Raw genomic sequence first — 27366 nt, forward strand, 5'->3', positions numbered from 1 at the left:
GCAAAACACGCGAAACAATCGGGAATTCACGCTGGGGCAGGCATCCACATAACACTCCATAGTGCCGGGGCGATTTATCGACCGCGGCCGCCTTCCCACCCCTGCCCGCAAACCTCGAAATACTAACTACTTGTTTCTCAAGTTTCGAGAGGCGGGACGTTCCTACCTGACACATGTTCTTCCTGTTGAGTCTCGTAGAACCCGGAAGGAGGAGGAGCCGTCCTCACACACCTAGACCTGTCCTATGGCTCGGGCCCCGGAAGTTGCCTGCGTGACGTGAGCGCGCGTCGGTTTCGGCCACTCGCGCACACTCTCATGTGTCCACAGCTTGACCCGGGGCACTTTTACGCCGGTGCCGCGTACGTAATATTGTCTTCACGCACCTGACAGAACCTGGCCCATCTACGTACGTTGGCCTCGCGCACAGGACGGTACCTGTAGGGCGTCGGTGCCCGCAGGACTTCCGGCCCCGAACATGGAAACTTCGCTTGGGCCTCCGGCCGTTCTTTGCCTACTAATATTAATTTCCTCCGGTGAGTTAAGGATCTCTGAAGTACACATATTGGTGTTGGTTTGATTGTACAAGGAGAAAACCCAGGGTCAGAATGTATTTGAGTTCACAGGCTGTCCGGGCTTTCAATTTGATTGGGGTCACTTTTAGTGATACAGACTGGAGGAGAAGGCATAGTGGGGGTATAATGTATATGATGCTGTAACAAGAGTGACATACGCACACACACCCTACACTATCATTTGCGATACAGAGATCCGCCTTTACTGGTATTTGAATGAAGAGCCCAGTGTCAAGGCATGTGAATATGGATGAAATCAAAATTTTACTATGTGAAGCCTTTCTGAAACTCCATGTTTACTAGGTTCTGTTGCGATTTCCCTAATATCGCATTTTGTATTTTTCATCATGCTTAATCGCGTTTGTCGATTTTATTTAGTTCACTTGACTGTAAGGGTAGGGTTTTAACACCCATGAAACACACTTCGAAGGAACCTCTTGTAACGACGCGTTGGGGTAGCTTTCTATGTATATTCTGATTCGATGCTCTCTGATTTCAAATTCGGTGTTAATGATGTGAGTTCGTGTTTGTAGTTTTTTTAAGTTAATGGGGTGTGTCGAACTCTGTGAGGTAACGCCTTTCTTATAGTGAGAAGTCCTCTGAGCCACAGTTCTACTTCTGATAGCGATTAGAATGGTGTTTAGTCACTTTCACATATTGTCAATAGTACATTTTAGTAACATGAGTCAGCCGTTCGCCTATTGGACGATAAGAGGTTGTTTTGCAGAAGTGTAGCCGATGATTCAACTCGGTTAAATATTTTTGTGTGTAGATGTTCCAGTAGTTCTTAGGTCTGAGTTGCAGATGCAACGTTTTGTGTTTCAGGTACCCTTCCGACTGCGACCCTCTTCCCCTGACGAAACTTAGTTGATTTTTGGGGCGAGGGAAGGAGTTTGGCTATGGTTGTCCTTTCTGTTGGAAATTTCTCTACATTTTATGCTGCATCCTATAGGCACCAGGATGACAAGAACACTTGATTTTAGGGCGCAGCTAATCCAGACTTCCCCGGCCACATGTCAATAAAATGGTTTAGCGGCTTAAAGTTCATCAGTGTTATCTACTGTGAGAGGAAACTTAAGTAGTTTGATTCCCGGCAGGGCAGGCTTCAGAAGTTGATGAATTATGTTACCGTAAATTCCATAATAATAATGTCTCTTATTTCTTGCACTTAAAAAAACAGCGCAAGTGCTCTAAAAATTCTTTTGTAAACACGTTTTTTATTATTAGTGAGGTGCAGCTTATGTACTACGGGGGCAGCAGGTGTGAGACACCCGTTGCGTTTTGGTTGACTCATTTAGAATATAATTTACAGATGGTAATGGCAGAATCATTGGTGCGTTGCATTCTATAATATACTATAAAAACATGTAGTGAATTGTCGACTTAAGTTATACCTCGGTATGTACGTGACTTAGACCTTGTGGGTGTGATGTTGCTTTTGGGGCTTGACCAAACTGCATTGCGTTTGGTTGGCTCTTGTGTGAGATGAACAGAGCGAAAAGTGTTAAATATTGCCCAGTGTGGTTGCAAGTACATAAAATAATTTAAAGCATTCACCCACCTCTTTCTTTTTTTCTTGATGACGTTATAGTCAGTATAGAAAAGCATGAGCTCCTTTTCTAGCTTGGTGAGTCAGGTGACGACTGTATCCTAGCTGGATTGTATTTTTTACATGCGTGCATGCAGGAACACGTAAAGAATTAGATACCGAGTCAGTGGATGTTTAGGTCCCTGAATGTATCTTCTTGAATCAGCAGTGGTCGCACTTAGACTACTGAGTTGATACTTTTGTGTCCATTCATTGCTGGTTAGCAGTCACCCAGCTTTTCCTAATGCATTCTGTTATGATCATAGTCGAGTAGTTAGTTACCCCTCCTGTCATTGTAGCCAACAGTTTTATTTCAACGAGAGTGTTGTCTTAAGGAATTCTAATGCTTGAAATAAAGATGCGGTCTTGGGGGTAAAAATGATTTCTCAGCCAGTCAAGTACTTGCTCAGTTAAAAACCTGCAGTGATTTAGTGGCGTTCCTACAGTTATCACTGTTGGAATGCCACTGAATAATACTTACAGACAGGGTTATAGTGAAAGTAGAGTTCCCTTACTCGAAGTGTCAACTTTTTGGTAATTCGTTAGAATCGGTGAGTGCAGTCCAGCGAGGTTTGTTATATTTGCACAAAAAGATGATGTATCCCCAGGAAACCAACAAGAATACACCCAGCTAACTCAAAGGACATGACTGACTTCTGAATTCCGTACCTCCGCTGTGCCACAGCGGCCCATATCTATCTGCTTTTAAGTGATTAGAGATAAGGAGACATACATATGTAGTGTGTGGACTGGGTGGTGTTTCTGGTTTCAGATTTAAGTGAGCATGATTTGGCAACTTACAAATGTCTCTCGTGACCCGAAGGACAACCGCCCAGCCCCTTCCGGGACACTAACCAAGTGTCTCTGCTTCTTATCTGCTATGTCCAGAGTAATGACTTTTTCTGATTGTAGAAAAGATCCTAGGTTTGAAACCGACCACAAATTAGGTACTGATAGCAAACAAACGAGTTGTAGTTGTAAGGTTTTTTTATTTTGTTTATTTTAAATGAAGACTTCCATGATAATTGCCTTAATGATGCTGGAGCAAAATGTTAAATAGAGTTTGTGCCAATCATGGATCTAGGCTCCTACCTGACTGTCATACAGCCATTATCCTTGTCCACACACGTTTAAGTGAATGATTAATGGTCTATGCTAAATTACTGAACTTTGATATGTAACATTCATGCTTTTGATCAATTTTCTTAATGGCCAATTGGTGTAGAATATTTAGAAGCTTATTTTAAGAGTCCCTTCTGAAACAAGAGTACTTTACCTTCAGTGTCTTGGTGAATAAGCTACATCATTGTATTATTTTCAGAAGAATCATCTGATGAAAGGAGCGTTGTGGATTTCATACCTGTGATGTGAAAAAAAGAGCAAGCACTCTGAATCATGCCTTCACAATCATGTTATGATCCTTGTAAAGACGGTGCAAAAAGTGGGAGCTAATCATAAATGTTTGGTAGGCTACCAAGACAAGGCAAAAGGCTTTGCCCTTCAGGGGTGGGGAATTTATTTTCCTGGCCGCCATAAACATGAGGATTCTTGTTGCGGACAAGAAGTTTTATTGTCTACTTTGTCCTCCAGACAAGAGACATTCTCTTTTGCTCTTGTGCATGTCAGTTATTTCGGATAGAAATCTGAAATCTTTGTAAATGCACCTTTTCATGTGTAATTATGGTAACCAAGCTAGTGTGAGAGTTGCAGGAATGGCTTTCTCAAGCGAGGCCAAGGAAGGTGCATGTGGTGGGTCACGAGCATTTAGAAGTGGACAGGAGCACAGTGTATCCAGATTCTCGAAAACGGATAGAAGTCGGAGGAGCCTAAAGTTGAAAGGAAGCTGAACAAGGAGGATGTGGTGATCCTGGGCTCCCTTAATTACATAAAATGTTACAGATACGAATTGTGCTGTTTGATTAAAACATACGCAGCCACCTCACAGCCTGATTCGCTGCCTGACAGCGCCTGAAGTCATCTCCGTGTGGAATAACACCAGAGAAGCCTGTTATTCAAGGAACCTCTGTGGCAGTCCTCTGTTTACTTTGCAGAAAAAATGACTTGATTCCATTTGAAGACATTTGAGATGTTATTTTACACAGGAAAGCCCCTCTTCCCAACCAGTTCACCAAAATACAACCTCTTTCATCTATAAATTTCTTGCGACAGTGGGACAAAACTACGCGAAATGTTGTGACAGAACTTGTAAATGCCCAGACCACCAGTGATCCAGCAGACGTGATTACTGTCCCTTGAGCGAATGAACAAAAAAATAGAGCTTACAAGAATCGTGAGCGCTGCAGAAAGCAAGACATCAGTTTCAGCTACACGAACACGCATCCATACGAGAACATCTCCCAACTAGCCAACATGTTTGTGCTGTACCTGAATACCAGTATACATCATAACAGAATGTTGCGCTGCTTCCCGTCACCATGGAATAACTCAGAAACGAAAAAGGGACTTTAAAACGAGCAGATGTGACTGAAAATAAAAATCAGTTTTTGGCAGATCCACATTGTCGTGCCCTGTGTTCATGTTACTCTTCAGTCGCCAAGCGATTGTCCAGAGGAATAGATCTGGTAATTTGTGCTGTAGGCTCCGAAGACCGAAAGTAACAGGCATGTTGTAAATGTATGGCAGAGAAAAGAGAGATGGGGCACCGGTAGGGTCACGGCCCTGTCGGAGAGACTGACATGTTTGCGTGGAATAGTTGGAGAAATCTGGGGAAACTCCTGGTTCATGCAGTACAAGGCAAACAAAAATACGGGAGAAAATAATGAGCGCCAGAGGACCCTGAACACTTCGCCTGTCCCTGCCTGCACAATGATGAGCTGATACTAAGCAGTGCACCACTCAGTGAAAGTGACTGTTAATATGTGAAATCCTCAACGTGGCTTCCACCATACATGCCAACAGTTTGAAATTATAAAGTGAGAGATTTAAAAAGAAAAAAAATCGGTGGACTGTGTTTTCCAATATACTTTCACTGAAGCAGAGGCATTTTTGGGCAGGAGACTGTTAAATTCAAATTGTTTTGGGCTTCAAAATCCAGGAGTCTCCCGTGTTAATGGAGTTTGTTGGCGTCTACGGCACCAGCCGTTTTCAGCGGCGTCCAGATTGGCTCATACGAAGCAGCAGGGACAAAGTGATGTATTGGGGCGGGGGGTCTCTAAATAAGGCAGCTAGAACCTAACATTGTCCAGGTTGAAAAAACGACATGCCACCTGCACATCAGGAGCTCCCAAGAAGCATTTGCTGGGAGCGCAAATTACTCAACTAGATCAGACGAGTGGGAACCAAGCCCCCCCCTCCCATTGTCAACCGAGAGGCAGGCAGTAAGCAAGCATCTTCTTTTACTACATTGTCTCATCTCAAAGGCATTTGTTTCTGAGTGGAAGTCGCACTGAAAGAGTACCATTCCTTCCTTTCTTCACTGTGGTGCTAAGTGGACCCAACGTTTCCCCAAGCTGCCCATTCCTTCTTCTCCCCATCTTCCCCGGTTTCCTAACTTCACTCTATTCTGTTCCTGCTCAAGTAACCTAACTGATCAGCTATTACACTTCGTGTTTCACTATGCATGGCTCTCTTACCCTAAACCCCAACCTAGTCTGTCACGGGTACTGTCATGCTTCCCTAGCCAATCACTAGTAGTCTGACCTGCACACTCTCTCTCCCCTGCTTTGCCCAGGTATTTGGTTCCTATTCTCCATATTCCTCCTCTCCTTAATTCCAAACCACAATCATAATTGCCAGCCTCAGGCTCTTATTTTATGCCCCCCCCCTTATCCGCTTTGTATACTTCAGTGGTTTGTGCTCAGTCCCGTCTCTTCCTCTCACAACTCACTGCACTTCTAGCACCTCACCCACATGTACAGTGCTGTAACCTAGCCGTTCTTGGGTTCTCCCCATTAGCCAATTCCTGTTATTATTATAGTGCTTCACCATTCCCTTGTGCCATTTTCAAGCACTATAAAAACAGACTTCACGACTACTCAATCTGCTGCTATTCAGCGACCTTAGAAGGATGGATGGCAGTGTGTGCCCTACCAGGAGTTTTAATTTTCTCTTCCAGCTTGGAGCTAAAACAAATAGAGCATTTCAAGTGCAGTCCTTTTGTTTGAGTATAATCCTGGCTGAACGTTATCTGCAAATTATGAACTGCAAGTAATAAAAGGATTTGTATCAAAAACAGTGACACACTTACCTATCTACATAATAATAGAACAGTCTGTTATCTACATGTTACCCGGTGTGATTTGCAGGAGTCTCATTAATCCTCTAGGTTACTTTATGCATCAAAACTGTGACTTAAAAAAAATACAGATATCTCCAGCAAGTGCTTTTAACCACTAGAAATTTCTTACCATAATTATTATTATTCCATGAGATTTACTAGGCACACAAAGCTCGGTGCAGCAGGTGCTCTAGCCCCCATAAAATACTTTAAAATGCAGACCTTGCAACAAATTAAGCCAGAACTGATTTTCTGTCACATTTCTCTTTGGTGCCAATTTCTTTGTGTCCGTGCTTTTAAAAAACAAAGGATATGCTGACTGTCAGACTACTTTTCAGGACTCATCCTGTGTGACTTCACCCCCTTTTTGTTGCCCACCTCGATGCCCCAGTTTATAGGTCCCCAAAGTAAAGTTTTGTTTTTTTCCAATCCCAGAACTGCTCATGACCTTTCAAGTTGTGAGCAGCGAGTCTCAGCTCAACATGGCATCTTGCTTTTCTGACCTTGCCTTTTCTATGTCCTACCTTTCCTCACTGGATCACAAATAAAAGCTCTCATCACTCCCTTTGTCCTCTGGGCTTCTTGTTTGCTCTTTCTCTGGCTAAGATTATTTTATTTCGGATTTGTTTGTACACCACTGCTAATCACAGTGATTTCCGAGTGCTTATCTGACCTATGTCGTCTAGTACTTCTCCCCCTGATTTTGACACTGCTCTTCCTCTCAACAAATTTTCCAATTTATTTTGTACTGCTGTGCCCTTTCCCTATACCTAGTCCTTTGCTTCTGCAATCCATCCCTCACTATAATTTGGTTTTATTTACAGTGCTTAATAATAGTCTTATTATTATTACTTATGTAATAGTACTCAATTTGCTATCCCTATATGGATGGAAAGCGAAACATTAATTGCCAGAATCTGAACTCGTAGTGTGCAGACCACAGCAGTTCTCTGAGGTAAATCTTAACCCACTGAGCTGGATAGTCGTTTTGCTGTTTCTGCCTAAACAACTCTGGTTTCTTTCTTTGTGCTGTTGTCCTTTCACCACCTCTTCTCTCTGTACTAAGATGATCTGATATTCTATTTCCTGGACTCTATGGTTTGGGTACTTTTACATTTCTCTTGCCGGCCCCGTTTCTCTCCAACATCCTCCAGTGTTTCTGCCCTTGAATTCACCAAGACTTTCTCCAGAACCTGTGTGCCGTTTCCTAATACTAGACTACTGCTGTCTGAAATTGTTAATCAATTTACTCCTTAGATCTTGCTGCTGGCATCTCCAGCTGTCCCTAACCTAATACTAGGCCAGCCTGCCTCTCTTGAATTTTGCCTGGTGCTTTTTTCAATATATAGTACAGGGCTAGAGTGTCTGTTCTGTCCACCTCAATCTAGTCTGGCTCCCACAAATCTTCCTCAGTGCCGTCTGTGAGTCTCATGACATTCCCTTTATTGATGCAGTTATTATGCTATTGAAATATCCACGCTCAGACCTGTACTATCCAAGCTGCTTAATTTTGACTCCTTCCTCGATGGCTAGCCATTGTGCTCCTTTATGTAATTAGCCACTCCCTTCTACTGCCCTTCCCACAAACGTTTGAAACGAATACATTTGCTTTGCCAGAACTGCATTGCCATCTTTGTACTGGTCACAAAAAGTGTATACATGTACATGCATCAATCTGTGCTGCTCTTTACAACATGTCTTCACTACTAGGGTTACTGTGAGGGCAGTTGTCAGGACTGTGGGAAGGCAGGAGACAAAGTGGGCTTGTTAAGGTAAATAGGTTGCTCAGAGCCCTTAGATGAGTACAGATAATAGAGGATGTTTAAAAAGTCTGGGCAGACTGTGATGAAAGAGTGGAGGGCAAGGTAGCAGCAGTTGACATGAGAGGGTCTTGAAAGGGATGAAGCCTATGGCAAGACTAAAAGGGACATAAAACCTCTTTCGAGAGGGAGGAGAACCTGTAGCAAAATGTGCAAAGGGTACAGAGCTTGTTTTGAGGGAGGGGAGAGGAACTAGTGTAGAGGGAGTATAGAGGGAGGTTTAGTGAGAGGAGAGAAATATTTATTTCAGTGTATTTAGTGTGAACATATGTGTAGCAAGGGAGTGGTGTACATTAACCGTAAGTGTGTGAATCCCTTTTTGTGAGCAAAAAGGGCTCATGGATGATGGACTTTGTGATGAATATGTGGAATTGGTATGGTCCCTATGGCAAGGTTGTGGAAAGGCAAATGTTTTACTGCTTATAGTTAAAGTAATAATTCATAATAATAGATTTTACAAGGGTGAAGAGGCAGAGGAGGTAAAGTTTACTTTGGCTTTTGCAGTTGACTAGTAATCTATCCTTGCTAGTCCTTATAACCTTTATAGAGTATGTGGGACATGTGAATTTCTTTACAGGGCTACAAGATTATTGTAGTGCTTTGTCCCTTGGACAAGTACAGTTTTCCAAAAATTATACACCTCCTGCCCCTTCCCCTCTGGCCGCACCCATGGGAAAGTCACTAGCTTGCCTCTGGGATATGCTGTAGGGCAGATCGGTATGGAGACTGCTCCAAGAAGTTCAAAAACACTGTATTTGTTGTCTGCCCTCACCCTAATCCTGGCCCCAAAGAACCAGAGAATGCAATAGTTCAACTACAAATCATATTAATTATATTCTGAATAGAAAGGGAACAGAACGTGTAGTGCTAATCAGAGTTATCATTATAAGTCCCTCAGGCAGTGGGAGGAGTTTATAGAGTACCAATGTATAGTAACCAAACTACTTACAAGAGGCATGTTGTAAAATGATTCCCTGTTATCGTCTGTTAGCCCTGTGGTTATGGGTTGTGTCTAATTCAGTGTTCAGCTTGCCACAGGAGGTAAATCCTCACCTACAGTGTGGCATGTTCTTCATGGGACTCTCTATGTAGCACTGAAAATTCTACTTGTGGTACGTGAATTCTTTGCATTACCTTGTTCTTTTGTACAGTAAAGTCAATCCGAGCTGTAAACCTTCCTGGTATATGTTGTGTCATAATTGTAACTCCATGTCAAATTAAAAATGTCGGTGTGCCTAAAATGTTTACTGATATGCCCCTTTTTGCAAGATTAAAAGCCTGTTTAAAGGAACCCACAAGACCACACATGCCTAACAATGTGTAATTCTGGCTACATTCTTTTGAGTCCAGTCTGGCTATAAAACCTGGATTGTGATACAATATCATTTTTATTAGCAATTTCAATATGATTCTTTCAAATAGCAAGTCGTCTTCTAGTGGTAAGATCTATTCTAACAAGTGTCACATTTTTACACGCAGTGCTGTTGTGACATCCACTTTGTTTTAAGCTCGGTTCCAAGTATCTGCCAACTCTTTTTTGGCAAGTGTGTTAGCAAAGCAGGGCACTCTACACAATCCAGATGCCGCCAATACTTGTATGACACTAATGGAATCGAAGTCCAAATTTGTCAAGATCTCTCTCTTACAAATCTCCTGAAACTGAGATCCTTCAAGCTAATCATAACCTTCCTCTAAAGCAGAAGCATCAGATGTAAATGGGGTCACTCCATTCGCATCATCTTTGAGTGCGAGATATGACCCTGAGTGACCAAATATCTGGCAGAAGCCTGCAGGATTCTTGGCTTGAGCCCACCGCAAGAGGATACTGGACATGCTCAGGTGGTCGACCTCCACCGGCCCAGGAGCCCTGAGTGGCATACAGTCCCGTAGAGGCGTTCACAATGACCTTCAAGGAAGGTTGAAATTAGAGATGGTTGCAGGATCGTTATTTCCAGAGATCCGGTGCGTCAGTGCTCCAATGATTGGGTGGCGTATAAGATGACATAGCTGAAGGACTTTGTAAACACTTTGGCCGCTTAACTTTTGGGATGGGGCAGAAAGGTTAAGAGGCCAAAGAGGACTATCTGATACAGGTTTAGCAAACTGGGCATTGAGGATATATCCTCATGTGGGAAGCCCTCAGATAGCTGCCGTAGCATTTCCCTCTTCATTTAACTCTTAGAGGGTATTTAAATCTGAATTAACATATCAAGGGTGCTTTCAGTTGGGATTTGCCATGTTTGGGCCCTTCAGTACACGGTTAGATAATTTTCCGTTTGTAGATGGTTTATGTTAGGGGTCACATTGTTTAATACTAGTAAAGTTCTCATTAGTGGGTTGTTTCACGTTCTTATACATGACCTGCTCCCCCAGGAGACTGCCAAATATAAGTACTCTGAGGGACCACCTTCCACTCACACAAAATAATCAAATGACAAGATTGATGGCTGCAACTTATAATGTAAGAGACTTAAATGACCCTGCCAAAGGGGAAATGTTTACTCAGAACTTGCATTGCTTAACACTGATGTGGAGCTTTCATGGGGATTGTATGATGGAACCATGCATGCCTGAACCATGCATGTCCTAGGAACGCGGTCTCAACAATAACTGCATCTTTACCACGCATGCCTTTGCAACACATTTTGTTGTAAAAGCATGTTTGGTAAAGGAACATGCATGGTAAATTGTCCCCCGCCCTGCCCCCATACACCATACTCTGCAACCAACCCCGCCCAGCCCTTAAAACTGCCCCACCCTATCCTAAAAACGACCCCAACCCCTTGCCCTGAACCATAAAACCTACCCCACCCAGTCCTAAAAACTACCTCAACCCCTGCCCTGAACCATAAAACCTAATCACCCTAAAACCTGCTGGGCCCCCGCCCTGAACCATCCTAAAAACTACCCCAGCCCCACTTACATCTCTCTCCTCTGCTCCTTCCTGTTCTGCCTGGACAGCTAGACTGCTCTCTCTGCCTTAACTACGCATATGCGTAGTAAAGGCATGCGGGCTAGAGGCACATGTGCTAATGACAGTATAGTGAATGCATTGCATTGCACTGACCGCTTTGTAATTGATGTTTCCCTTCATGGGAGACCCACCCGCTTCCCTCTGACTGTGCTTGCCTTCGAGTTTAAAAAAAAAAAAAAAAATCTTCCAACACCAATATTTATTCTCTTTGTAAAGAAGATAGTAGGGGTGGGAATTCTGAAAGAGGAGGTAGTGTTTTTGATTGTTTGGGAAAGAGGTGATTTCTGGAATGGGGAAAGTTCACATAGAATTCCTTGGTATAGTAGGCCTATGGTGATCTGGACGTCCACTGGATAAGGATTATTTCCCACAGTTTGGCCACCTATAAAAGTTACGCAAAAGTCGATCACATGCCTCTAGATTGGCTTCCAGAATCTCAGGTAGGGGTCTCCTGTCTGGGTCCCATGACCATTTCTGACCATGGTCTACTTTCTTGCATTTTGGAATTACCCACTTCCAAAAGCAGAGAAGGTGGCTCCTGGTGTCTTATTGAGATTTTATCAGACCAGTTGATTATCATTTACAAAAGTATTAAGAATTATATAACTCATAATGACAATGGTGAAATGCGTGCTAGTACACTCTATGATGCAATGAAAGCGGCCCTTAGAGAGCAGTTCCTTGTGGAAGGAGCCAGGCTCCAGTAGATGAAAGAAGCTTTGACACTACAGTTGAGGACAGTTGCGGGAAGCTGAAGAATCCCATAAACGTCCTCAAAAGATGTAAGTAGTTTGTGGTCCTGTTGGGAAAAATCCAGGTCCTGGAAGCCGATACGGCAAACTATTTGTTGACAAAACTAGATAGCAGTTTCTATGAGCTAGGTAACAAAGTAAACATCTGGTGAATAGCCTCAGGATAAAACAGGCCAAAAGCCTCCTACTAGAGTTCAGAAATATGACTGTTACTGTGTGCTCGGGGAAATGGAAAAGTCAAAGTGATTCTACGATTTCTATAGAGAGCTATACAAAAGGAACCAGACAGACTCACTGCTCCGTATAAAATTACCTAGAGGCTGCTAAACTCCCCACTATCTCGGGTGACGTTTGGGAAGTTCAACAAAGCAATTTTAGGAGCAAAACCCAGATTTTGTCCCCTCTAAGGCCCTGGGCCCAGAAGGGCTGCTGGCCCTCTTATTTATATATTTTTTTAATATAAACTAAACCTTTAATGCCGAGCTACTCCCTCTCTTACTGAAAGTATACCACAGTACAGTTATGGAGAAAAGGTTACACCCATGTTGGCCAAATCCACAAAGAGTTAATACAATTTAATTAATTGGACTTTTTATTTGGAATGCATGCTGGCAACTATGCCAAAAAAAAGCTCTTCATCTCTTTATGATTGGCAGCAAGTGGATAGAAATGCGGCACTCCTCTCTCTGGTGGCCGAATAGGTATTTGACAAGGTAGGTTGGGGCTTCATAGACAACACCCTGCAAGTGTTTGCCCTGTGCGAGAGAATCAGAGGATGGCATGATGGCATGCTTTAGAGAACAAAACAAAGTAAATGCAAGACTCTCATAATGGATATAAAGATGTCTGGACACAAGGCAGGGATTTCATCCTGCCCTCCCCCCCCTTCTTTTTTGTTGTTGGTTGCTCTCCATTTGGAACGCGTGTCGAAGAATACAGAGCAACCCACAGATTTGAAGAGTGTAGTTTGCCTTTGACAAGTTCAAACGTACTATGTTGGCTGATGACACAATGTTGTGATTGGCAGATCCCGCTCCTTAAGGAGGATCTTACAGAAGAGCAGGAAGTGTTGAGGGTTAAGGTAAACAGGACTAAATTGAAGGGCCTCAACATCTCTTCTCCCCTATTTCCCTTAATAGACTATGTTTGATGTTCAAAACCGAGCTATGTTACAATAGTCCCATTCCACAATCTTATGCCTTGGGCTCAAACTGGCAAAAATTCTGGCAGGGACCATGGAGGCTTATCTACGTAAACAGAGATTCAGTAGATACTAAACTTAACAGTTGGCAAAATAACTCTTTCCTGGTTAGGGTGTGGCACAGCTATCAAAACGTGCCTGCTTCTCAGGATTCTCTATACCTTCCATCTATGTAAATACATATAAAAAGGAATAAAGGCATTTATGCATGAACTCCAGCTTCTATGCATGGAGTAAATAAGGCTTTGTAGAGGACAATTTATGATTGTCATCTACAGACGGGGAGGTATAAGAGTACCCGATCCCATTAGGTAATATTTTATGGCTCGCCCCCATTTCTTTGTAGATGGGCTGAGGGCATTGATAAAAGCTGATACATGATTGCCCCTACTTTGAGTGGGAGCTGTGTTCTTCAAGGTCCCATGATAACTCAAAATCGAGAGACAGGATAATTTATATTCCTCTAACAGCTGCTGAACACACTACCATATATTTGTGCATTCCCAGATCTCTGCAATATAGCTGTTTGGTATTGCGACCATCTGCAATGTCCCCACTACATTTTGACTAAATTAGTCCGTACCTGGTCTCTGGGTTCTCTCAGAAGTTGTCCTGTGTCACAAGTCCTAAATGATTCTGGGTCAACGCCAAGAGAGTTAGATCCGGGAGAAATCAAGACGATTTAATATCCGCAAGTGCAGAAACAGCACAATGAAACAAAAGAAAACCATAAGAATAAGATACAACTATGAAGTATCATGAGGATTGGGTTTCATGTGGTGGTAGGTATGTCATGGGTGATGTGTTTGGCAGTTGATAGCAAAGTTGGTGTTTTTGTGGCTTTTAGTATATAAGGTTCTAAGTCCATGTTTTGGGGAGGTGGTTAGGCATGCAATGTATTTTATGTTGTACTGTGTGTATGTATATATATGTGTGTGTGTGTGTGTATGTATATATATATATATATATATATATATATATATAATAGTTCATAGAGTAAGGTGGGGCATCTCCATCCTCTTGCTTCCCATGCCCCTTCGTGTTGCTCCTCATCATTCCCCTCACCCTGGTCGTCCTCCACTTCTCGGTTCTCCTGACCACTCTGTTCAGAAACCGTGTCCCTTCCCGGGTGTTCCCATTTCTCTAGGACTTCTGTCAACAGCTCTGCCTTTGAAACCCCTATGGCGTCTCCTCGATGGAGAGCTCTTGCCTCGGCACTAGCCCAAGTTGTGAAGTCTCTCACCCACGTATCAACTGTATGTCTTGTCCCCAACTTTCATGCAATTACTCTTCTACATTTGACCAGTTCAAGGGCCAGATCCAAAAACCTAGTGCTTATTCTATGAGCTTTGGGTATGGGGAATCCTGCTGGGAGGCCGGTTTCCATCTTGCAGGGAAGAGAGTGTCCCAGCGCTGTGTGGAGTTGGAGGAGAACCAAGAGTCAGAATATCTGGACAATAGGGCACCTCCATGTCATATGACAAAAGTCCTCATCAGGTAGCCGACACCTGGGGCATTCTCTAGGCTCTCCTGTATATAGCCTGCAATCTGTAGGGAATGAGGTAGGTCATGTGCAGAAAGTTAATTTGTATATACTTCCCTTGCTCATCTTGCGAGATAATTTTTTTTAGGGTAGGCCAGCAGTTTCTTCTGTTCCCTGTCTCCGACTTCATGACTCAAGATTCAGTTCTGTCAGGCTTTAAAAGTCCCAAATGGTCTCTGTCCCATATCATTCAGCGACCGGTAGAACTACGTCACCAGGGGTTGTGCCCAGTATGTGGTGTTGGTTCAGCTCCTCCCCTATTCCATAGATCTGCAAAAGATCACAACTGTGCCTCACAGTTCAAGAATTAACCCTGGGGGTAATGCATATTGTTCCGGTGGCTCCCCTAGTGGTGTAAGTGTGCTCAACATGAAACAATCTTCCACCATCATCAGACCGGCCTTTGTCCAGCCCGAGAGTTGTGCAACGAGGAAAGAGGCAACCAGGTTCCCATGAGGTACACCCACCAGTGTTTACACCAGGAACGTAATTGGAGCTCTCCGGGTCCTCGCTACACAGAGTGGCACAAGCTGTGTACAGCTACCTGTGATAAAGTGCCCGGCTCCACTTTGGGGCATAGCAGCAGAGGCGATAGGAGTCACTGTGAGGGTGAGGCCCATAAGGTCCAATTCACTCTTTTTGGTTTCATCAAGCCATTTGCGCCGCAAAATAATACAGTTCAAAGTCCGGTGCCCCTTGGCCTCCATCCTCTGGTGGGTGTCGCAGGACCTCAAGCGACACCCAAGCGACACCTTATGTTGACCTCCGTCCCATATTAGGTTACAGAGTAGCACATCTAGTTGTTTGAACCACGCAGTAGGTATCTTAACCAGGAGATTTGTGAAAAAATATAAGGGAGCATCAGCTTTTTTGATATTGATATTTGTGCCATAAGCAACAGTTGCAGTGATCTCCAAAAGGAGGCACAAGCCTTAATGGAGCAAAGTGCTACTCGCCCACAAGTTTCCCTCACATAGATCGTCTAGTTTGATATAACTGAATACCCAAGTATTTAAAGGTTGAAAGTGGGGTGGGGGGGGATGGGTGGTGGAGGAGCGTAGGGGAGAAGTAAGTCCCAAGAGAAGGTCAAGTATTTGGGGAATACATTGCTTGCAGGGGAACATACATGTTTTGGTCTGATTAACCTTTAGGCCTGAAAGTTTTCTGAATTCCTCCATGCAGAGGATCGCACTCTGAGCCCCTGTAGGGCTGTGAAAGAGGTATAGAAGAAGATCATCTGTATAAAGGGAGATGATGTGCTCCTGACTATCCATTATTAAGCCACTGCCTCCACCCTCCTTCCTATATAATTCTGGCAGGGGTTCAATGACCAGGGTGAATAGCAGGAGAGATAGGAAGCAGCCCTGCCGTCTACATCGGAATCTATCATAGGGGGTGGAAATCGTACAGCCACTCTTAACTCATGCTGTCGGTCCCAAGTCAAGTAGGGTATCCCATTTAATCCAGTCCTCCCTCATCCCCCATCTTGCACATGACCTTCGGCAGGAAGTACCATTGCTCTGAGGTGAAGGCCTTCTCAAGGTCTACTGGTATAATCATCACCTCCTTCGAGGCCTGCACCTCTGGGTGGTAGAAAACATGGTGCAGTCTCCGAAGATTGAGGAAGATACTATGGTTCAGTATGATAACGTTTAGGTCTCTGTGGACCAGGACTGTTATGTAGGGGAGCAATCTACGGGCTAGTGATTTACTCAGGTATTGAAGTCCATGTTGAGAATGTACAGCGGGTGAAATGCGGAGGTGGAAGCACCTAAGATTTTGGTTTAGGGGGTGATCACAGTTGCACTCCTTATAGTGTCAGGTGGACAGACCGTCCTTAAGGACTTGGCGCCAAGTGCCGCCAGCCTTGGTGGGCTAATAGGCCCATAAAAGCAGTTTAAGACTCTTCTGGGAGTCCGTCAGGGCCCAGGGCTTGCCTGTGGCCATTTCCTTAATTGCATGTTGTATCTCCTTAACACTCATCGGACATACAATAGATTCCCAGGCCCCTTGCAGCAATGTAAGGAGGGGCAAGTGATCCAAGAACTCACCTTGCAAGTTATCTGAAAGTGTTTCTGGGCGGCAATACAGTGCCTCATAGTAATTTCGGAACTAATCATTGGTGGCTCCCAGGGAGTAGATATGTGCCCCAGCAGCAGATGTTATGTGTGCAATAGGCGTGCCACTTAGCCCAGGGTGGATGAGCCATGCTAGTCGTCTTCCTGATTTACCCTCTTTATTGTGGGCACTCGCTATATAGTTTTATAATTGCGGCATCTCAGTCATTGTAAAATAGTGTTATAGCGTCTTTGTATCTAACAGTTTCCGATGGATGAGTGGGTCTATTCCTAGTCTATTGTCTAGTGTATGAAGGGTGGCATCTAGTGAGTGTTGTTCTTTGCTGATTCCACTACAAATACCTACTGGCTGCCCCATGCAGTGGCCACGGATTACGACTTTGAAAGCTTCCCATTATATAAAGGCAGACAACACAAAACCTTGATTATCATAAAAATACTCTGTAATGGCAGTGTATAGTGATTCCTTAGAGCGAGTGTCCTCTAGTTCCACTGGTTGGAGTTGCCATGAGGGGATCACTGGTTTATCATTCATCGGTTGGAACCCTAGGAGTAGGAGGCTGTGATCATAGAGGGTGCATCTTAAACATTCATTAAAGGGTGCATATTGGTTCAGTCTCTCTGAACACAGAAATCTGCCCAGTTTAGTGTGTAGGGCACAAATGTGGGAATAGAAAGAGTAGTCTTATTCTGTACTGTGTTGAGTGTGCCATATAGCTGTTGGTTCCCAGCTTGGTATAGCCACTCCAGGGGGCCTGTCTCTATTCTGTGAGCTGGCGGTCTGGGTAAGGGGGATGTAGAGCGGTCTAGAAGCACATCTGTAACACAGTTAAATTGCCCACCTGTGTGTATGTCCCTGCCCACCAATTGCCCCAAGGGTGCCGATAGTGAGTGGAGGAATGCTAACTGGTCCTGATTAGGTGCAAAGATGCTGCCCAGTGTCACTCTTTCCCCAGTAACCTGCCTTTCACTGGCACAGACTGCCACTCCTTATCAATCGATGATTGTTTAAGTTCGAAAGGGGTCCCAGCTCATACCTATACCTGTGCCCCTCTTGCATAATATGAGGTGGCATATAATTGGCCTCACCATCTGCGGCATAGATGCTCCACCTCTACCCCAGTGATCTGGGTCTCCTGCAGTGTGGAAATATGTACTCCTCTGTGCTAAGGTAACTATGAATATTGTGTTGCTTAGCTGCAGTTCCCATCCCATGGACATTCCAGATCATACAAGTAAGCCCTGAGTTCCTAGTGGCCACTTGGCTTGGATGCAACGGGTTGCTGTTAGTTACAATCCTATCTAACTCCAGAGCCGCACCGCTCAGCTAACCAGGTAGTGTCCCCCCGAGACACACAGTAATAGTTATCCCAACATCAAACTCCCGATCCCTAGGGCGCAACGGCCAGCTGCCAAAACTTACAGTAACCAATAAACAGTCATAGGCTAGGCTCTTAGGACAGGTCAAGTGGTAGGGTGTTGGCAAATGCTGTCTGAGACTCTGGATCCTCTGCGGCCCACGTGTGATGTGCTTACCGGGGGTAAGTCAAGGCCGTCATCAAGGTCTACATTAAGTCCACAGTTTAACTGTTCAGGAGACCTGGGTGTAGGAAGTTACCTCACCTCTCATGTGTAGCGCCGTGGAGTATGTGCAGTCCTTCCTTAGGTGGCAGGTGTTGGTTGGAGTTAGCCCCTGCACCTGCCAGCGGTCCCTCGAAAACAGGATTGAGGACAAAGGACATTTAACAAATTGTTCATGTTACCTTTGAGTCAGACCAGTTCATCAACAGACTGTGGGGGTCATCACAAGGAGACCTCTTTTTAAGGCTGATCACTCAGTTTCTGAGTCTGCTGATTGTCGCTCCGATGGAGAGCCGATCTCTGATTTTGATCCAGCCTGTGCTGCAATTTCTGCTGCTGCTTGAAATGCTTCCACCCTTTCCTGTACGTTCTGGTTCTTGGAGGGTCTTACTTCCTTCACCCTGTACCAACCAAAACTGTGTGGTCTTCTAGCCAAGGCCCATGTCCCCCAGTCATCTTCTCTCCGACACAAGATACAGCTGCTTCTGTCTTCAGTTAGTCTTCTGGTCTAAGATACCCAGAGAGGGCGTTCCAAGTGTCAGGCACTCAGCTACAGAGAGTAGATGCCCAGTCTGCAATGGTAATCCGAGGTTGTGGGGGGAGGGGGGGTGTCCCCGCCACAGGTTCACTTTGAGAAACAAGTGGGCAACGTAGGGGCAAACAGAAGTCTCTAAGCCCAACAGGGCTGGCAACAGACCCCTAAGTCAGGACCAGCTGTCTCAGTCCTTGATGCTGGTACGGCGTCTCTATGACTTACCGCAGTCACTGGGGAGATGGGGTGGCAACAAGGACTCCACAGCCAAGGGCCCAGTCCCAAAGTGGCTTGTGTGTACCGAATCCCAAATCAACAGCAGGCACGCCAGCTCGTTGAGATGTGCAGATATCACATGGGTACGCAGGGGCACCGTCCTTCAATCCTCTCACAGGCAATTAGTCTCTGCTCTAGACTGCTTTATGAAGAGACCCAGGCTCACACACATGCAGGCCCTTTGTCCCCACCAGCCACCCATCAGGTCGTCACATTCTGTGCATGCACACCGCCAAGGTCTGTGCATGTAATCACTTTGTCGGGCTGCCACACCTTCTGCAATGGTCCAAGGCTCTCAGGGGCTCTTGATTCTCCTGCGGGCTGCAACTAGCTCATAAAGCCCCAGTTAGTGTTGCTGCTCCCATTGGTGTCTGCAACAGTACCATATATCAGGCCCTGCAGCAACTGGCCTGCGAACAGCTGAGTTGTCTGCAGCCTTCCTGCACTCTTTGAGGCCTGGCTGCGTCCTTGTATAATCTGGGCTGGCGCTCAGCAGAAGGACTGCTCACCTGGACCTCCATGGGGCTTCAGCACTCCGCCAAGCCACCATGTCTCACACCAGGCCCTTTTCAGTCCCTTATTGGGAGACGGGCGGGTCCCCGCTGTCCCGCCCGCCATACTGGGCTCCGCAGGGTCAGCGTCTCGTGGTCAACCATCCCCCTCGGGCGCAGCTATGTTTCTCTCACACTAATGGCCGTCTCCGCACTGCGTGGCATGTCCCAGACAGTAAGCTGTTGCCATGAAGCAGCTCTGAGGGGGGCTAGTGGGGGTCCCAGGTATCAGGCAGGGGCACCAGTGTATCCCCCAGGCTCATGGTGCAACCAGGATATTGTTGGGCTGGAGCAGAAATGCACAATTAAGTGCCCGCTATGTTGGCTCTCATGCCACGCCTCCTGGCAGCATACCATGTAGTGATCAGTAGTCGTGAATGGATCCTTTTTACCCTATATTAGTAGAGTGAGATTAGCAAGCTCACCCTATATATATATTATATATATATATATATATATATATATATATATATATATATATATATATATATATATATATATATATATATATATAATTTTTTTTTTTTTTTTTTTTTTTTTTTTTTTTTTTTTTTTTTTTAGTTCTGCTGCTGTGTGCACAACTCGCCCTTTGCCTACATCAGGCAGCTGTGGAGTGCTGTGGCTGTATGTCTGAAACATTTTCCCCCTTTGCTATCCACTGGTGTTAGGCTTCTTGCTTGTTGTTAGCCTTGGCAATAACTTAGTCTATGAGTTCATAGACTTGACCTTGCGATTCTGGGTAGGCCCCCCTCGTGCAATTTATTATCACTTGTTTCAAGGGCAGGTTAGATACTAGGTGACTTCCCTTTGGCAATGCAAGGCTTCTACTCAATGGAGGAATAATCCCTATTGAGCCACATACAATCTGTTCCCGTTTCATTAGAAACTCCTCTGTAATTTTTTTTGTCCAGTCTGGTATGCCTTCCCTCATATAACAGTTTATGGGCTTCCCTATTGTCCCTGCAGGTGAGACTATAAAACTTTAAGCACGACTATGTGTCTTCTTAGGTAATGAGAGAATGTGCCATTGGTGACTCACCAGGCATACAGCCTCTTATTACCTGGAGCAATGCACACTCATCCTAAAATTAGTTCAACTGCTGCGTGATCTGCCAAACATCTGAGAGGACATGGGTGCCAGTGACGCAGTTAACACATTTGCATGGGATTAAATATTAGTCTGTACTGGAAAACGAATGATGGATAGCAGAGAACTGAGTCCTGTTCCCATAGGATGCCGTATTCTCCAAAGGTCTAGTAACCCCAGGAAAGCTGTACAGGTTGGCAAGGGCGTTGTGTATTATGTGGTATTGCAACTTCCCACTTGATGGGTCTTATTCGCTGGCAATACTGCCTTATAGTCTTTATGACACCAATGCCCAATGAAGTCTCAGCAGTCAATTTACTCCGTTCACCTTGGCATGTTGGTGGATATAAACCAATATAAAGGTCTAGGGCCGAGCTCCCAACTTTCCAGAAACTGAGAACAATCTGACGTAGATCACAGAACCAGGAGTGGAAACATATGGGACAAAATAGTGACTAACTGGGGCACCATGTAAACTCCATGTGGAACTCCTTTGTACATCCATATCTTCCCAGAAGTTGTATTTGTTGGAAAGTGGTGGGTTTCCGTTAGCATCGTTATCGCAGGGTAGTGTTGTTTTGTGTAGTGCAGAATGACCACCCTCTTGATTTTGTTGTTTAACCCTTCAGTGTTCCAGGACATCATCCAAAATTAACCCACCCCAAGGTGATTGTGAGCTGTCAGCCTTGGATTCTCACTTCACAGCAGTCGTTCATTGTTCTATAAACGGTGTGTAACGATCCAAACCAAATCGCAACTCTATAAACAATCCCTCAACTTCCCAACCGTCTTGTCTATCTTGATGAAAACCTCTGCTTTCTCACGGACACCCGAGCCTTATACAGTGCTTTCCAGGTGGTAACAGAGATATAATTGTCCTCATGTTGAACAGGTCACAAGTCTGAGACCTTAGATTATCCTAGTGCTTTTGCACCTCTTCGGTCTAAGGGTACTTTCCGTGGTGCAGCTGCATTGCTAAACAAGAATTTTCAATGCAACGGGTCTCGCATTTGCTCGAGTTAGAGCTATTAGCATTGCAAAGCAAAAAAACGCAGCGTGATCACGTTGCGTGGAAAATAAACAGATAAAAGTAGTCTGGACCCCAGGCTGAAAACATCGAGCCTCGTATGTTTTTGAGTAGTTTACCGGTGCTGTGTAAGTCGGCTAAACACCGGAAAAGGCATGACGTATGCATGCCTTTCACAAATTATAGCAAGCGGATTTTAAAAGGCAAGCCCACAAACCAATGTAAGTGACTGACGTGACATGGGTGTGGTATGAAGACCAAAGAGAGATTACAGAATGGATGGAGCGCTTTGTGTTCGCCCATAAAAAGGACCTACAAAGTTTACTGAAAGTATCAAAAAGTGGAGGAGGTTTAGCCTACTTATTTACAACTTAACCTGCTTTTGAATGCAGCAGAGACCTGGGCATCCTGATCTGAATTCATCCTGAGATCCCCATCCCTTGCAGAGGATGGAGAACTGTATGCGTACTCCCTAAATCAGAAGAGGTAAAAGGTTTTTAAGGCTGACTAAGCCTCTAGCCTTTTGTTTAAGGAGCCTATGGCCACTGCCTGCCCCTTTGCTCTGTACTGAATGCTTAATCAGTGAGAGCATCACTTTCGACAAGGCAACAGGTGTCATGTCTTCCCAACACTCACCCGATTGAGTGTTACAACAGTTCTGGGTAGTAGACCTCATGGCAGTATAATTTAGGTCGGATCTGAGCTTATAATTAAAAGTAAACTTGTCATTTGCTTTCCTACCTAGAACTTTTTTCCCGTTTAAACCAAAGATTAGAGTTGGCACTTGGCACTGTGCACAGGTTTTATTGGTTGAACTTAAAATGCTGAATCCTGATGTCTGTATCTGCATCCCATGCTTAAAATCTTATAGGCGAAACAATGCAAACATAACATCAATCATGAGAGGAAACAGTACTTAGTTTGCTTAGTAGCAGTAAAGAAAGTTGACTTCCACCGTTTTTGGAGCGGTTTGAAACGGGTATACCAGGTTTTTTTTTTTTTTGTTGTTTTTTTTTTGTTTGCATAGTTGAGAAAGTAGATTTCTCACTTCCTGGACCTGACTCCTAATTCCTTGACAGATTCTTTTGATTCCCAAGCACGGTTTAATTGGAACTTCTGCAGTCACTGGTTAGTTTGAGATGTAATCTGAAGTGCACGTTTCCAAAAGGCTACATTTAACACTTACTTAGAAGAGGGCTGAAACCTTAGTCTTCATTTGAAGCCTGCGACGTTATGAAGGAAACTAAAAGAAATAGAGGGATGGTGTAAACACACACGATCCCATTTTCATATTCTAGAAGTCCCTGTACCATGAATGTTTGCACTCCCAGAAGAACCAATGTTTGTTCCCTTAGATATGTGCGCAGACCTTTTCCTACAACGCAGGAATGAGCAGCACCCCTACTGTATCCCTAGACACCACTCATCTTCTCTACTCCCTTTTAACCCCTCCCACCATCACATCAGATGATGGTGGTACACATTTGACTAAAGGGGCAATTGGAGGCTTAAAAAGTGTGTACTTTAAATGATTGGGGCCTGGGAACTGATACTGGCAACCTGCATCAGGAAATGTAGGACACTGGGCGAAGTTGCCAGAGCCCTTTTCAGAGCATTGAAGGCAGTACCCATGCTGCTCTCTCATAAGCACAACATTGATACGTTTGCAGTGGCTTGCTAAGAGAGATATGCAGCTGGTCAGCAAAGCCAGTGGTATTTGACTTGTGTTGAACTTACGAGCCGTGTGTGGATTGCCTCGCTCAACTCTCTTGCAATGCAAGTAAGAAGGGACTGAAAAAAACACCTCAAAAACCTAACCAATCCTCTCTTTCTGCCGTAGAGAAAAAGAAGTATGGTTTTTGTCTTATTTCGGTATGGCCAGGTAAACACAACAAAAAGATCACCCAGGAAAAAATAACCAGAAAATAAAGTGTATGTGCTCTCAAGAAGTACCTCATAGTGTGGTTTATTTGTCAGTGAATTTCAAGAACTGAAAATTCAGGATATGCATTCTCTGTGTACACCGCTTTAGGTGCATGAAAATTAAGATTTACATATTTCCTTCTTCTAGTGTGAGCCTAGAGAGTTAAATACATTATGTATTCTTGTGTTCCAAGTTTAAACTGCCTGAAAAAATAATCTGAGCTTCTCCATTCCATCCTTCTCGCCACGCAGCTGTGCATTCTGTCCTCTGAAAGTGGCCTCACCTGCTGAATCCATTTTGTTTTGGTAATTGAAATAACTGATGACTTGTAGAATGTCTGTCCACTTTCTGCTAAATTGGATGGCGAACGGGCTACTGCATTACCCTTTATTTATTATAGGACCATCTCAGTCTAACGTTGACTACAGCATCATTGCTTCTGTAAATCCGTAATACAATTGTGCAAGCAAAATTTAGTCCAATACTGAAGTATTCTTTTGTGACAAACTTAGATGAACTCTCTCTTATACTTGCTTTATATCATCACTTACATGATACTTATATTAGAAACTTTACATTCTTTAAAAGGCAGGTTAACCATCACATTTTGCACTTGTAGCACAACTTTTCAAAAGGGAGATACTATTTTTCTTAATTCCTCTATGTTCAATAAGATTTGTAAGTTGTTCTATATGATAACATTAATGCGTTATGTCTTTGTGGTGTATAACCTTTTATAATCTGTATTTTTTTATATTTCTTGTAGACTCTTCAACTGCAGTTCAAGTTTCAGTTCCCAATCCATTCAACGTGGTAATTTTATTCCAGCCAGTCACATTACAGTGCAATTATCAAACCTCTGCCACTCAACCTCCTATTGTCGTGTGGAAATACAAATCTTACTGCAGGAGCCGGCTTACAGATGCTTTAAATCCAACCAGCCAAGACACTCAAATTAACAGTGTACTACAGGCGAACAGCCCAGGATATAATCCTTATGTGGAGTGCCAGGATAACACAAGGACTGTCCGAGTGATTGCCACTAAACAGGGCTCCGCTGTCACTCTGGGGGAATTCTACCAAGGTCGTCGAATCACCATTTCAAACAGTATGTTTTTTCACGAACGCCTTTTAATTTGCCATTGTAGTTTAAGAGATTGAATTTAGCTTTGTATGTGGTATGATAGATGTGAAACTTGCATAGTACCCCTTATCTTTGACATCAGATGTGATATTAATGGGCGCCTGTGGACCAGTTCAAGCTCTCCAGACTTGATATCCATGTTATATGATGGAGGGAGTCCGATGGCGGCCTGGTTCGTTTGTCTGAAGGTCATTTCTAATTTTCTATTCATTTGTATAACTCTAACAAGAAACCTGTTTGAACTCAGCATGTTCTACAGTGTTAATATTTTATATGCATATCAGCGTAGTGGAGCAGAGATTCTTAACCTTTTAACTTTTGTGGGCTCCCCCTGAATCATTACTAGAATCCTAGGACCCCCCCCAGGTGTCCCTGAGAGCTGGGGCCATAGCAATTTCTTTGATTTGTACTTCAAAACGATACACAAAAAAAACACAAACTATAAAACTAATGCTCAAATATTTTGTTTAGTGACAATCACATATAAAAAACGTTTCCAAATTTTCGATTTTACTTCTTTATTTATATATGCTTTATTTGAATGTATTTTAATATTTCTGTAACAGTCACTGCCCCCTTGAATAGGGCTTGCGGACAACCAAGGGTACATGGACCACATTTTAAGAACCATTTTACTAGATCAAGAACACACATTAATTAGAAAACCAACGAGGATCAACATATTTGTTTTAAGTTGGCATTCATTACTTTGCTACTATTAAGAGGTTGCCCTAGAGATGCACAGCTTGCATAATATCCCTTTATCGGTCCTCTTGACCAGTTCAGTCTCTTCAGACTTGATATCCATGTTATATGATGGAGGGAGTGCTATGGCGGGCCTAGCTCACTTAATCAGAAGGTCATTTTCTATAATTTTTTTATAACAAGAAACTTGTTTACACTCAACATGTTCTCCAGTGTTAACATTTTAAATTCTGTTCAACGCAGTAGAGCAAGAACATGCATAAACTGAAAAACAAACGAGGATCCACAGCTTTGTTTTAAGTTATCATTGATTACCTTGCTACAGTTTAGGCATTGAAATAATACCTTGTTTGTGTACAGTAAAGTTACTTCCAACCATGTACTTGACATTTCCAAGACAATTATCACATGCTGCATCCTTTAACCTCTGCGGTATTGTTTTGCCTTCCATATATGGTATTTTTGTTTTTGAGCTAGTGTTGACGCAGACAAGTAAGAGTTTTTGTGATTTGACTAAAAGTTAAGCAGTGCTGTTGAAAGTGGTTTAATTATATTTAATACTTCATGCTGAAAGATTTGTGCTCTGTTTCACAGAGGAGATACTCCTTGCATTTACTCACTAGTGCAGTTGCAATCTTTGACACAATTAAACATGTTCCTACTCAGGAACTGTGTTGTAAAATATGCTGTTCGATATTTATGCCAAAAGTTGCACTGTTAATCTGCTGACCAAATATTTCTTACCTTAATTGTCCACTGATTCTCATTATAGATAGTGAGTTAAGTATGTTTTTAATTGTTATTGGTAGTGGGCAAGTGGTTATTCCTAGGCAGCTTCATGAGTTTCAGCGTGGTTGCATTACAAGTCTGTAGTGGAGCACCATGCCGACCCTTGTTCTTCCATCTAGCTGTTTGATACCATGATTTCAAATTGTGCTTAGTATTTTTTTTTTAAATAGCGTTATATAAAATCAAGTACAGTAGAATAAGTAAACCCTTTCTTGTTGGCTCTTGTCAAGCGCATTTTGTGAGGTCAAACAGAAGCCCACACTAATACTTGAAAGTGCGCTTTCTGCGGTGAGACTGACTGTGAAGCAGCTCTGAGGATTAAAGGCTCTGTACACGTTACTTCAATTGATACCTCCGTCTTCAGGAGATGTGAGATTAGAGACCACCTGTGTCAGCAGATTGGACATCCCAGGAGCAGGTTTTATGTAAAATGTGATCTAAATGGGATTTGGTATTTTAAAAAAGTTTTCATCACCTCAACATTTTCTTGCTGAAAAGTACCCTCGATAAGTTATCATAATAAATTTTCAGGCAAATAAATACTCTTTTTGTGCGTATAAATAAGCACACTAGCATTTAGTAGTCTGTGAGAGATTTGGTTATGAATACCTCAGAAAGGGAGGTATTTTTTTCATGACCAGTATGATTCTAGACATGAAAAAATACTTAAACATCGAGTTTGGGATTCCATGAAATAAAAATCAAGATATGGTAATAGCCTGAATTATAATTGCCTGTGTCTAGAGTCTTGTGAGTTTAGGTACACGTCATACAGGTCATCTATTCTTACATTCACTGCCTTTCCCATCCACACTAAAATACATATACAAAGTTAAAAAAGCATGTATTATTAAAGTTTAAAGAAGACATTTGGAAAGAAATAGCAGCCTAAGCATGACGGGCACATGCTTACATAGTGAAAATTAAACATAGCTGATAGACTTGTAGCTGCAGATTCCTTGTTTTTGAATTCTTCCATGCATCA

At 43.4% G+C, this 27366-nt stretch overlaps 1 protein-coding gene and 1 pseudogene across 4 annotated transcripts in view; both read left to right on the forward strand.

Moving 5' to 3' along the window:
- The first annotated feature begins 227 nt into the window (after window positions 1–227).
- Window positions 228–27366, forward strand: part of LSR (lipolysis stimulated lipoprotein receptor) — a 225389-nt gene continuing 198250 nt past the window's right edge. For 3 of the 4 annotated variants that reach the window (XM_069239546.1, XM_069239547.1, XM_069239548.1), the window contains exons 1-2: window positions 228–533; window positions 24510–24851. In XM_069239546.1, the coding sequence (XP_069095647.1) occupies window positions 476–533; window positions 24510–24851 (400 nt within the window). In that variant the 5' untranslated portion in view covers window positions 228–475. The remainder of the gene's footprint in view (window positions 534–24509; window positions 24852–27366) is intronic. The other variant, XM_069239549.1, reaches the window with a different exon arrangement.
- Window positions 2179–6202, forward strand: LOC138302221 (protein KTI12 homolog; annotated as a pseudogene).

This window comes from Pleurodeles waltl, chromosome 6, assembly GCF_031143425.1.
Source record: "Pleurodeles waltl isolate 20211129_DDA chromosome 6, aPleWal1.hap1.20221129, whole genome shotgun sequence".
Taxonomy (NCBI): domain Eukaryota; kingdom Metazoa; phylum Chordata; class Amphibia; order Caudata; family Salamandridae; genus Pleurodeles; species Pleurodeles waltl.